This window comes from Trichechus manatus, unplaced genomic scaffold (genome assembly GCF_000243295.1).
Source record: "Trichechus manatus latirostris isolate Lorelei unplaced genomic scaffold, TriManLat1.0 scaffold00035, whole genome shotgun sequence".
Classification (NCBI taxonomy): Eukaryota; Metazoa; Chordata; class Mammalia; order Sirenia; family Trichechidae; genus Trichechus; species Trichechus manatus.
The window spans coordinates 7,985,688-7,998,777 of NW_004443971.1; the positions used below are offsets into that span (position 1 = coordinate 7,985,688).

A 13,090-nucleotide genomic window follows, 5' to 3' on the forward strand; every position below is an offset into this window, starting at 1 on the left:
CCCCTCCCCAGTCCTCTGGCCTCTCTTGGATTAGCTGACCTAGTAACACCAGCTCACTTCCCTTTAAGAAGTGCTTCCTATACCCCAAAATCTTGTGTTACAATGTAGTCAAACAAGAGGCTGACTGTGTATTTTGAAGAAAACATTCTTTACTGAAAAAATAACTCGTCACAGAGCTCTTTTAAACAGTGAGCTCCCACCACACCATTAGAGTATAATTCAACTTATATACAATGTTTCAGGAATAAAGACTACTTTGTGCAGCTAGAGACAACAGTGGAAAATAACCATGTTAGCTACATGTCACACCTCTTCTAAGTGGTTTACTCTATTCACCCATTTAATCCCCACTTCACTTTGCGGTAGATAACCATCAGCATTCACATTCTATGAAAGCGCAAGCAGAGGCATGGAGAGGATAAGCTGCTTGCTCAAGGACACACGATGGCAAAATAGGAAAGCCACGATTTAAACCCAGGCAGTCTGACTCCAGAAGGAGCAATCAGACATCATGCAATATTAGCTGTCTTTCATGGGGTATTTTGCCCTGGCAGAGAAAGTAGACACTAATCATAGAGGTGTACCAACCCCAGTATCACATCCAAGCCAGCTGCCTCTGCTGCAGTCCAAACTCCAGCAGGCCACGTTGGTGCGAGGTGAAGGGAGATTATCATCATTAATCATGAGACTGACAAGGGTGTGACATCAAGGCTGAGGTTCTGGGGAAGGCCTCTGAACATGAGACATTTCCCAGTCTCATGCTAGTCGGCTGTTTCCACCTGCTGATATATATAACTGCTGAAGCGAGGAGAACTGACTGATGGGGTTCCAAAGAGGGAGAGGTGGAATCTGGAAGCAGGGGCAAGACAGCATTCCTTGAAGTTCACAGAAACAACATCTGGGGACCACGTGCCCAGGACCTTTTGGACTGGGCTATGCACACTTTAAAGATGCTTAGGATGCAAATGCACGGAGCACGGGAAATGTTGCTCCATCTCCCTGCAAACCCTCATGCTGTCTTTATCTAAAAGATCAGCATGAAAATGTTCACCTGAAACCTGTCCCCAGAGGCAAAAACCCACAAGAATAATAGTTTGCAATGAGTAAAGACTAAACCCATGAGAAAGAAAGGTGCCCAAGACACCTGGAGAAATCAAATGTCAAAGCTGATTCCCCCGGGACCTGTAGGAATGAGGGCAGGCCAAGAAGTACTGGCTCCTAACTGCAATTTCTGCAGTGAGCAGCACCCTCCCAAAATGTAGCCCAATTTTGGGAGGGTGCTGGTAACAGTACCAAATAAAGGGATAAAGGGAAACCGATAACAGTACCAAAAACAAAAACAAAACGCATTGCCATGAGTCGATTCCAACTCATGGCGACCTCATGTTACAGAGTAGAACTGCTCCATGTGGTATTCTTGGCTGAGATCACCAGGCCCTTCTTCCACTGTGCTGTTGGGTGGGTTAGAAACTGCCAACCCTTAGGGTAGTAGATGACAGCAAACCATTTGCACCACCTAGTGACCTGTCTGATAATAGTACCAGCCCCAAGTAATTCCTTCACCTTGCCTTACTCTGCCTTACTCATTGTGTGTACAATGCTTGCCTTAATTTCCAACAGCAAGCAAGCGTGCAGCCATCCTATGGAAGTGGAGATTCAGTTAAAGAAAGCAGTAAGAAGCTGCTGAGCCACACCAGCAGTACAGCCCCCAGAACAGACATTTCACTGAGTCTATTTGTTTCAGACAGGAAATTTCCCTCTGGAGACTGTTTTATTTCTTATGTCAAACAATTATGTCTCACTCCCACCAAACCGCAGAGGCTAGAATTACAACTATACAGTATTTCCAAAATCAAACCCTGGGAGAAGGCAGTCTCCGCTCTTTCCCAGAACTCACAACATTTCTTTTCAGCTGTTCGGAGATTCGGGGTTTTGGTTTCATGGCTGCTGTTCTGTTCTGAGGAAGATGTAAAATCCGCAGACATGGCAAGCTCTTCAGATGTCTGGAAGGGACAAAAGGAACATAAGGGAGGGAAGGAAGGAGACATTCCTCAGAACGCTCAGCCAGAACTCAGCAGGACTGCCTTGTTTTATCTGAGTTTTCCTTCTCTGACAGGCTTCCACCTTACACAGGTTCCGGCTCTTGCAGGTTTTACTGTATTAAGTGAAAGAACCCAGTCAAGAGTCAAGTCAGTCCTCTTTCTCTCACTTAATAGTTACGTGTCTTTGGCTAAGACATGATCTCCCTAACCCTGTGCTTCCTCAGCTATAAAGAGTTGCTTTAGACCCTTGCATTTATATGCTGATTTAGGAGTTAACTGTCACATAAATTATCTCCTTCAACCATTCCAATAATGCTATAACAAGGCCGATTTTGCTTCCATTACATCTGCCCATTTTACATATTGAAAAACTGAGTTAACTAACATTAAGTGGCTTGTCCATGTTCCTTCATGACGCCAGATTTCAAAGTTTTAATAATCTGAGAGAGTACTCGGGACTGGGGAGGAACAGATCGAGTTCATTATTAAGAAAGTAATTCCAGCTCAATGGTAGGACTCAGCTCTGAAAAAAAATTAAATGAGCGAAGCGGGGAAAAAAAAATCTCAAAGCTGTTCCCTACAGCAAAAACTGTAACAGGATGCTGAGGCAGCCCTAGCACCTCACCATTTCTCCTCTGGTGTTCTCACTCTGAAGCCCTGCTCTGCACCCTGTCCACATCTATCCCCTGAGATACACTCTATAAAAAGACCACTGGGGCCTTGACGGCGCAGTGGTTAAGAACGCGACTGCTAACCAAAAGGCTGGCAGTTCGAATCCACGAGCCGCTCCGTGGAAACCCTAGGGCGCAGTTCTACCCTGTCCTATAGGGTCGCTGTGAGTAGGACTCGACTTGACAGCAACGGGTTTGAAGGTGCAAAGAGGTGGTAAATGACTTCCCCAAGGTCACCTGCAGATAAGGAGTAAATCCTGGCTCGAACTGAGGCGAGAGACGCCCCGGTCCATCCGAGCCCCAAGCTCACTCCCCAAACCCAGACAACAAAGGGGCTCGTGAGGACGGAAGGTCCTATTGCTTCAAGGACCTTGCACTGTTCCTCCACTGACCGCACAAATCCTCAACCCAAACACCAGCTGCGGCTCCCAGTCCCTGCACGTCCGCCCACCTGGCAATGCCCCGGGGACGAAACTTCCCGAAACGGCGAGGTACCAACGCCCCGCACCTCATCCCGCCCGTCCAGTCCCTTCCAGGCACTGCGCAGCTGCCGCTCACCCTAGGATCCCTCCTAAGATCCCTCGCGGCCGTAGCCCCGGCTCTTCCCGGAGTAATGAGGCCGACCGGAGCCGACGGACTGCCCCGGGGCCGGCTACGAAAGCCTGGCAAATCACGTGCCTCTGCCTGGCCCCGCCCACCCTCGCGTAGCTCCTCACCTGGAGCGAATCATCGACCAATCGTGAACCTGCAGCTCCAGGGGGCGGGGCTCAAAGCTGAATCCTTGAAGCTAGCTCCTGAAGGAGATGGAACCATGAAGGGGAAAGATCACAAGTTCCCAAGTTTCCTACCACTGTAGTGGTTGGTTGCATCGTTGCCCAGTAACTAATACGGCTGGGGGCGGAGTTACTAAAAAGCATTACTTTTTTTTTTTTTCCAAACTCTCGCGAGAGGAGACTGTTAAGTTGCTGTCTAGGGAGGATGTGATCGGTAGGTGCTGGGAGAACGTTGCAAAGATTAACGCTTTCATCCCTGAATCCCAGCGGGACCTCTTTGGACCGATACATTGGAACGTAAGTTTAGAAGATGCTTTACTAGGTAAGCGAACACTGTACTAGAGCTGATACACCTTAGAGTGTCCCGTTGCTGAATCAGGAGTTTCCTTGGATCTATCCACATACTCCAATGTCTTCTCCTGGCACCATCTCCCACGCACACTAGATCATCTATTATGGTCAGCTTGAAGAACCAAGGAGGAATTCAGTGCTTCAACAGAAAACTGGGCCATGAAAAGTGTGAAAGATGCAAACGTTTCATCTAACTTATTCAGCGGTGGAGGCTTTTACAGAGGGGATGAGTTTGCAAATTCCAAGTGAACGACACTGTTCATAGTTGCCTGGGTCCGTGTGATGCTTCATTTTATTGATAAATGCCACTGTAGGCAGGGTGAGACTGGCAGCTCTGGATCGGGGAAAAAGAGCAGTGAGTGTTCATTTCTTGGAAAAGAGAGATAATTCAGGGATGTTTTTATTCCTCCTTCACCTGGAAATTAAATTATCCTTCAAAACAGCTCAAATACTATCTCCTCTTTGAAGCTTTTTACAAATCCCAGTGTGTTACAGTTGCCTTCTCTGTGCCTATACAACTCTGTCTGTATCCAGTCAGCAGGTACTTATTGAGCACTTTTTATTTGCTAGGCACAGTCCTAGGTCCTAGGAATACAGAGTTGAAAAACCGGTCCCATAATCGAGCATTATCAGGTTGCTGTGAAATTCAGTGGCTATGTGTCCCTGCCACCCCCCACCCCCCACCCCCCACACCAACTTCAGAGTACTTGTTATATTGAAGGCAGGAATGGGGACTTCTTCCTACTGGTACGCCCAGGGCCCTAAACTGAAGTCCTGACGACACGCGTTAGTCCCCATCCCTCTTCATTCCTCCTCCTTAAACTTCATTCCTCCTTCACCATCTGAATGTAGCAATTGCCCTACGCCCAGATGGTGAGCTCATACTGTGTTTTCTGATGTGGCCAATCAACATTTTCCAGTCCCAATGAGGTAGAAAGGCCAGTTGTCAGCCCCTCAACCTCAGTGAGTCGATGTTTGGTGCAGCGAGTCTAATCACGAGTATCTGATTGTTTTCGACAGGTCCTTTGACTCACTGATCATTCTTAGCATGCCTTTGCGTTCTAAACTATGACTTTGTTTCTCTCAGTGTACTTTGGGTGTAGTTTGGAAGCCATGAGTTAATGATTTCCGACCTAAGTGCAAGGTCACATTCCAATTTATTTGATTCAGGAACTCCTTCCTCCGCCCTCTTCCCTTGAGCATATATGATGCTGACGCGGAGGGCACCTCACTTGCCCTACAGGTAGCAAGACCAGTTGTGCTTTAGAAGTACAGACACATCTTCACCCTTTAGCTCTTGAGAGTAGGGGGTGTGGGGAAGTTAGTTAGTTGTTACTTTAAGAGAACTCAATCCTATTAAAGTGCTAAGGCAGAAGCCGTACCTAAGTGTCGCGAGAATTGTAATCAGTAACAACTTCTCGCGATGTTTGGCTCGACGAAGGGTGGCCATTTTGGAGTTGCCCCGGCGGCTGGTTGCCCCGGCGGCGTCTCCCAACTTGCAGCCTGGACCAAAGCTGGACCCGCAGGTGCCGGGCCTGTGGGCAGCCGGACCGACACGATGTGGCGGCTCCGCTGCAAAGCCAAGGATGGCACCCATGTTTTGCAGGGGTTGTCCAGCCGGACCCGGGTGCGGGAACTCCAGGGCCAAATTGCCGCCATCACCGGGATCGCCCCCGGCGGTCAGCGAATCCTCGTCGGTTACCCGCCGGAGTGCCTGGATCTCAGCAACGAGGATACCATTCTGGAGGACTTGCCCATCCAATCAGGTAAGGGGATCGGGGCTAGGGCCAGTAAAAAACCTGGGAAGGCGGAGAGGGACGTGAGGGTAGAGAAAGGATCAGTTACGGCAGGTGGCTTTGGGTCAACTGGGGGCATTGAGGGCAAGAATGAGGATATATTAATGAACTGAAAACGCCTCCGGAGGCCGGGGCAAGTGTCTAGCACTCCTTGTCTTTACAGATGGTTGAGAAAGACAAAGAGGGCCCAACCCTTGTGAGAAGCCCCAAGCTTTGAAGTCCCCCTTCCCCGTTCTCCTTTCAGGTCTGCTAGAGTTAGCTTTTAAATATCCAGTAGAGTACTTTTCAAGTTCAAACAAGTATTCAAACTTGAACAGCAGCTCTAGTAATTAAAAGCTTTCAACTGTTACATCAAGGATTTTGTAAACAGCGGAGTAAATATGTTTACGTTTCAAGAGACAGAGAACCCCCTAGTGGCTTAGTCTATGGTGAACAGTTTCTGGAAGGTTTGTGCTTTTTAAATGCAGAGAGCAAATACGAAGAAATTTTGGTTTTGAAATGTGTCATTTTAAGTATGTTTAAAGATGTGTAACTCAGGCCCCTTCACTAAATTGGTCAGCGACATGAAGTGTTTTGGTGTTTGCTTTATTTTCACGTTTATGAAGTTTCAGTGAACAAAAAGTGTTAACTGGTATCTTGTGAAGCTGTGTTCTCTTTAGTAACCCCAGTTTATCCTTTAACTCCTTCTGTTTGTGATTTACAGACGACTAGTGAACACTCAGCTTCATCTATATTTTCTCTGCAGTTCTGGATTTCTTTTATTTTTAACAGGTGACATGCTGATCGTTCAAGAAGACCAAACCAGGCACAGAACTTCACCTGCATTTGCAGAATATGGTGCTTCTAGTTACTACAGGGAAACTTCGCCCGTGCTTACCAGAACTGCAGTCCCAGCAGACAACTCTTGCCTCTTTACCAGTGTGTACTATGTTGTTGAAGGGGGAGTCTTGAATCCAGCTTGTGCCCCTGAGATGAGACGCCTCATAGCACAAACTGTAGCCAGTGATCCAGAGTTCTATAGTGAGGCAATACTGGGAAAAACGAACCAAGAGTACTGTGACTGGATCAAAAGGGATGATACTTGGGGAGGAGCTATTGAGATATCAATTTTGTCCAAGTTTTATCAGTGTGAAATCTGTGTAGTGGATACACAGACAGTAAGAATTGATCGTTTTGGGGAAGATGCAGGATATACCAAAAGGGTTCTGCTTATTTATGATGGCATCCACTATGATCCACTTCAGCGTAACTTCCCTGACCCAGACACCCCTCCTCTGACCATTTTCTCTTCTAATGATGATATTGTTCTTGTACAAGCACTGGAATTAGCAGATGAAGCTAGAAGGAAGAGACAGTTTACTGATGTAAACCGCTTCACCCTGAGATGCATGGTGTGTCAGAAGGGATTAACTGGACAAGCGGAAGCAAGGGACCACGCCAAGGAAACAGGCCATACCAACTTTGGAGAAGTGTGAGCTATGCATGATGAGGGTTGAAGCCTACTACCTCACAGATCCAGAAGGCTCTGGGCATTCCAATAAGCTATTTGCGTAACCCGAAAGAACGAACGAACAATGCTTGAACCACCCTTTTAACTTAAAACCACTAAGACACTGAAATTCCTTGTTAAGATTAAACTTAGTGTGCAAGTTTACAGATGTGTGTCTATAGTGGTGATACCCTCTTTCTGCTGGGGTGACAGAATAGGTGGTGCTTGCCACCTACTGACACTAACCTGAAGATTGAGCTTTAGTATTATACACTAGCACCCAGCAGCATTAACTTGTAGAAGAGAACAACGTCACATGTTGGGTAATGCAGGTCTCACATGAGGCCACTGGACATATACCACAGTGTCTCCAGTAATTAAGTCCTTTTAATAACTCTGAATGAGTTAATAGTTTCTAAATTATGAATTGATTTCTCAAAAGAAGATACTCAGAATTGTCAAAATTGATTTTATATTGCAATTTGGTAGACTTTATAAATGTGTACTTCACCCGTTATAAGTACATATCAAGCAATTTTTACAGGGATGGGTCTGTTCCTTAAGAGTGTTACCTAAAAACAGGAACTGTTACTACCCTGTTAAGATTTCTAATGTATAAAAGTAGAATGTATGAGGGAACAGGTGCCTGAAGCAGCTTACTGAAGCTTTAAAAGACCGTTGGCCTCATGTTTTAATGCAGTTTATTTATTGGTCTTTGTTACATTAGATAAAATTTTTTAATTAGGGTATTTTTTTAATTGATGTTACTTGGAATTTGAGTGCTCCATTTTTGCTTTTTTACACGTAAAGATTTGTCTGGAGGGATTTGATTTCCTTGGCTTTTTAAAAATACTTCTCCGACTCCTGGAAAAAAAGTGTTTATCCAAAGTAATAATGCTATGCTTTTTTTAAAAAAATCTTTTGCTTACCTAAGCAGTGTTTGTTTTCATGTTAGCCTTATTCCTCCACTAATGACCTTTCAAATAATTTCACATTTTTGCAAATTAGCACTTTGCTTATCAGCGATCTTTTACTTTGCCTTTTGAAGGGTTTAAAGTAATTGGGATGATGATGTTGATTGACTTAGTTTCACTTCCAAAATATGAAAGTTTTTAAATCCTTGCCTTACTCAGCTTTCTCAGAATTCTGCTTCTTCCTATTACTAGATGTGTAGCCATTTGCTTGGTGGGCTAATCCACAGGGCACACCCTCTAAAATTTAGCTTCACTATGAGCTCTTCCAGATAAAGTGTTCTACCTCTTTTGATAATTCTTCGTAAGATCAGGGATGCTAAATTTAAAATTGTTACGTATTTCTCACGTAATGTGAAGAGGCTTAGTGTTGTGAAATTCTGTTAGCATGGTCTCATTTTTGATTAAGTATCTCGCTTGGAAAACTAATGGTATACTTTAAAGCGTTTATCTCTTTCAGCAGATCTTGGCAAATGTTTCAAAATTAAGATTTAGCACTTTCACCTGGTGAAGGTGGCCATGTAAAATTAGGAAACGTAAACAATTTAGGGAAAAAGTACCTTTAAGGAACAATTTACAAAGTATGCTTGAAATCATCAAATGACATTTCTTGAGTACCTTTGTGCATATAGCTGCTTTAGGCATTGTAAATTATTATGGTCAGTATAACTTAAAAGTGTTTAATTTTCAATTTACTGAGCCTTAAAAACAGCACTTGTCAGTTTACGATACTTAGTGTTTGGCAATCATGTATGTACAAATGAATATGATTGAAAATCTCTTCACACCTGTCTGTCATCTGGTCTAGATAGTTTTTGTATCTTTTATTTCTTCTAGAAAATGTTAAATTTAAAACTGTCAATCAGGTATCACTGGATAGAATGAATCAAATTGAGCTTTATGCATCATTGTTCATAAAACTTGCCTTCCTTTCTTAGTACTTCAAGAGCCAAAGTTGACTTTTTGCTTACTGAAATTTTAGGTCTAGGAGTTTATTCATGCAACAAGTATTTATTGAGTAATTTATAATGTGCCAGTCATGTATCGGTGTATTTCCTAACATACATTTCTGTCACTTTAAAATTGAGTCTATATTTTATCTACAGTGGTTTAATTTAACAAATGGAAAGAAATAGAGTTCTGATGTTTTACGTAATTAAACCCTCCATTTTATGTGTTTTTGTTTACATATTTAAGCTTAATACTTTTATAGCAAGTGTCAATTTATTCCAGAGATCTTATTTTATTGTGTTACCTGTTATTTAGCTTGTCCATTCACAGATTGGACACTGATAATTCAGTCAAATCGCTGTCGATAATGACTTTATTTATTAATCATCTGCTGAAATTCAGCACTAGTCTTTCAGTGTTCTGACCGTGGAATATTCAAAATGAAGCACTATTTGTAGACCACTTGATTTAATTATTGAGAATTAAAAACCAAAATTTGTTTATTCTAAACTCAAGCTTGTGTGCCTCATATAAAGATTTTTTTTTACTGTGCTTATTACACTTCCATGAAATTAGTCATTAATATGAGTAAATGCTAATCCTGAGAACTTTGAAAATCTATGGATTTAGTACTTGCAGCAGGATTAAAAGAAACTGTCTTAAATTTGCACTTGAACAAAATGAAACCCTCCTTCCTTTTCATTTAGTTTTTGACTGCCATATAAGAATATTCTTTTAATTAAAATGAAGACCGTTTACATTAGTGACATAATGAAGAAGACTGTATTTTCCAGCCCCCTCCTTTTCCTTGCTGCTCTTTGGATTTAAAGATTAGGTGTAGTGCTATACAGATAGCCATATGTATGCTGCATCATCAGGATGTTACATCTTAATGGCTAATAGTTGGTTTCTTAATTATTTCCCATGAGTGAGAAATGGGTACAGTCAAGTGGTGGTAGCTTGAAAGCTTGGCTGCTGGTCACCTTGACCTTGTTGGTAAGAACTAATGTAGTCCTGCCACTTGATTATTCCATGAAGTTCAAGTCCCAGCAAAATCATAATCAGGAATGAGTAACATTACATTATCTCTCTATACATGCCCCTAAGTGCCCATGCTTAACTTGCTTATCTTGCTTATTCCTTCTGTCCCAAGTAGGGATTAAAACATGGCTATAGCAAGTTGCCCTAGCTAAGCATAGTTTTCTATGTCTTTTTGAAAAAAAAATATTGAGCAGTATGCAAGATTAAGTAACAGAGTGATATTTTTTCTTTACGAATCAGGTGGCCTTCCTAACTTTCATATATAATTAATAATCATGTTCTTTCATGTATTGAGACACACATTTGTTGTTATTGGTAGCACTTTAAAAAGTATGAAAAAGTTTACATGTTTGCCCTCTCTAGGGATCTTGCTAAGGACATTAAAATAAAATTCTTGAGCTGCTAACAATTCAGCTCTTAATCGTCTCTGGCCACCAGTGTATCCACTGGCACAGCATTCTGGTGTTTTGGTAATGGTAGAACTCAATTTCAGTAACTTTTAGGAGCATGCTCTGTGCCCAGCATTCAAAATGTTGCTTCTTATTATAATGTGATCGTCATCTATCATTTATTACACAGTGCAGTATTCAAATTTGTTCTTGTAGCACAAAGACAACTATAACAACTTCTAGAAGATTAGATTTCTTAAAACTTCCTTTACTTCTAAGCAAACTTATTTTAAGGGGACCAGTTTTTTTAGTCAGAGGCCTGGAAAGTAACATATACAGGTGGCATAATTTTGAAGACTAGAGGGAAACACTTACTGATTTGAATAAGCTAGTTTATTAACTAAAGCTTTCTTATTAAGAGTTATAATATTGCAGCACATTTCATCCAACTTAAAAAGAATGTAAAACTTCTCCAATTCTGCAAAGGTGTTCTATTTTTCCTCCTCCAAAAATTAGCTGACATTTGTTTACGGTGCTTTGAACATTTGCTTTAGGAAAAAAAATATTACACTGATACTGAATATTTAGGGTGCTGATTTGGGTCTTGATTCATAAAGATTTAAAGATTAATAACCCTGCCATGATATTTTTGGATCAAAGGGAGGGAAGGGCAGGAGGGTAAAATACCACTAAAAAAGAAGAGACTCTCAAATGGATGCATTTCTGGTCATGAATTAGGTTTTTCAGAAAAATTTTCAAGCACTGCCTTTGTGTCACCTCAACCCTTCTCCCCTATTTCTTGGCATAGAATGTAGCAGGGCGGTAAGTGAATAAGCTTGTTATTAAAGTATAAAACCATGAATATAAGCATTTTGCTATGGTGTCTTTTTATCCTTAGGTTTTAAAAATAAAAACTTACACCTAGGAGTTTAGGGATAGTGAACGTATGATTTGGTTACGTTGTAGGGTAAATAGACAAGGTTAACTTAAGAAAGGTTTAGAATTTCTAAGATTACATGACCTTGACTTTATAACTGGTATAGGACAGGTAGGTGTAGCCTACAGTTACTTAAAGGAACAGGAGACCTAAGTTCTTGTCAGTTTTCCAGTTCACCTTGGTGCCATACAGGATTCAGGCTGTTTACAGGAAATATATACTTAGTAAAGAGTAAATTTTTGTCCTTTAAAAATGTGAATTAAGCTAAAAATACAGAATAAATACGTATAGTTTGTCAAAGAAGATAGAGAATGACATAGTCATGTAATTCCTGTGTTAATGCAGTAGAGACGGAGATTCCTGAAGCAAGAAGAAAACCACAAGTAAAGACTCAAATTTAGAGCTTGGGAACAGAACTTGAAAAAGTAGGCAAGGGCAAAACAGAACATAGTTCTGCTTTTCTTGGCATAGAAAATATTTTTTCTTAATGAAGATGGAAAGTGTTTTTTTGTCTTAAAAATGTTACTTTATCTATTTGCCAGCATTTTTTGTAAGTTAATACCCTGCTGCTACCTGGGAGATGTCTAATTTCATTTTGTACAACTCTTATGTGATTTTGCCATTGTCATTAAGATGCACTGATTTTATTTATGAGGTGTATGATTTTAAATGTCTAAATGCTGTATGAAGTGACTTGTTTTGAAGGAATAAATGGAGTGAAAACATTGTTGTTTGAGCATATTTTGGGGTGAGGGCAGAGGGCCAGTGAACAGCTGCTGCACTTAAGTTACATATTTATTATCAAAAACTCATAGACCACAGCTTGGGCTTGTCTGCCAGCCCGCCAAATCTCACTCTAGGTGGAGTCTTAATGGCTTTGCCAGGAGAAGCTGACATGTTTCTCCTTAACACCAGAAGGAGGGTGAAATTTCTCTACATTGACTAAATTTTCTGGCATGCAGTCAGCTCCTGAAAGTTGTAATTGGGTGTTTATTGACAAGTTGCCAAAGCTAAGTATTCCTTTCATTTGTAATAGACTGAGGTCTCTGTGGGCTTATATTTGTTTGAAAACCAAGACCTCTGGGAGAATAATTTCATTTTTGACAATGTCAACATTTAAACATTGAAACAACATTGTGATTTATCAAAGTTGGCTGTAGTTTAGGCTCTAAACTGAGCTACGTATCCTTTTCTTCTCACTGAAAAATAAATTTCAAAGGAACTCAGTTCAATTAAAAGTTGTAGAAATGAAACAATAATAATGTAATCAATTTATGCACCATGACAAAATACATCTTTTGAAGTCAGCACAAATCCAACATAAATCAAGCCAAACCACATATTACAAGAGGATTGTAAAGAGTCTCATGGGCTGTGTAATGGTAGCTATTGAACAATTTACCCGTAAAGCCGTGCTTCTCAAAGTGTGATCATCGTATTGCCTGAGTACTTGTTAGAAACGCAAATTCTCAGAAATTGAAGAAACTGATGTGGTCCAACAATGTTTTAACAAGCTCTCTAGGTGATTCTGATGCGCTTTGAGAACCACTGCTGTAAAGTTTAAATGAGTGTCAACTGAAAGACCTCCGATGGCTTATATCAATTCTGTGTCCTTGACTGCATGCAATTCATTTTCACCCACTACTTAAAGACTCCTGGTAGTGCAATGGTAAAGCGCT

General features: G+C 41.5%; 2 protein-coding genes across 3 annotated transcripts in view; one reads left to right on the forward strand and one right to left on the reverse strand.

The window, feature by feature from the left end:
- Positions 1–3,374, reverse strand: part of PFKFB2 (6-phosphofructo-2-kinase/fructose-2,6-biphosphatase 2) — a 34,089-nt gene extending 30,715 nt beyond the window's left edge. For both annotated transcript variants that reach the window (XM_023730297.1, XM_004375196.2), the window contains exons 1-2: positions 3,272–3,374; positions 1,898–2,003 (exon numbers count right to left, since the gene is read on the reverse strand). In XM_023730297.1, the coding sequence (XP_023586065.1) occupies positions 1,898–1,985 (88 nt within the window). In that variant the 5' untranslated portion in view covers positions 1,986–2,003; positions 3,272–3,374. The remainder of the gene's footprint in view (positions 1–1,897; positions 2,004–3,271) is intronic.
- Positions 3,375–5,260: 1,886 nt separating this feature from the next.
- Positions 5,261–12,138, forward strand: YOD1 (YOD1 deubiquitinase). The gene is made up of 2 exons (XM_004375197.2): positions 5,261–5,603; positions 6,405–12,138. Exons 1-2 carry the CDS (start codon positions 5,261–5,263, stop codon positions 7,106–7,108), a joined length of 1,047 nt encoding a protein of 348 aa, XP_004375254.1. The 3' UTR covers positions 7,109–12,138.
- Positions 12,139–13,090: the final 952 nt, after the last annotated feature.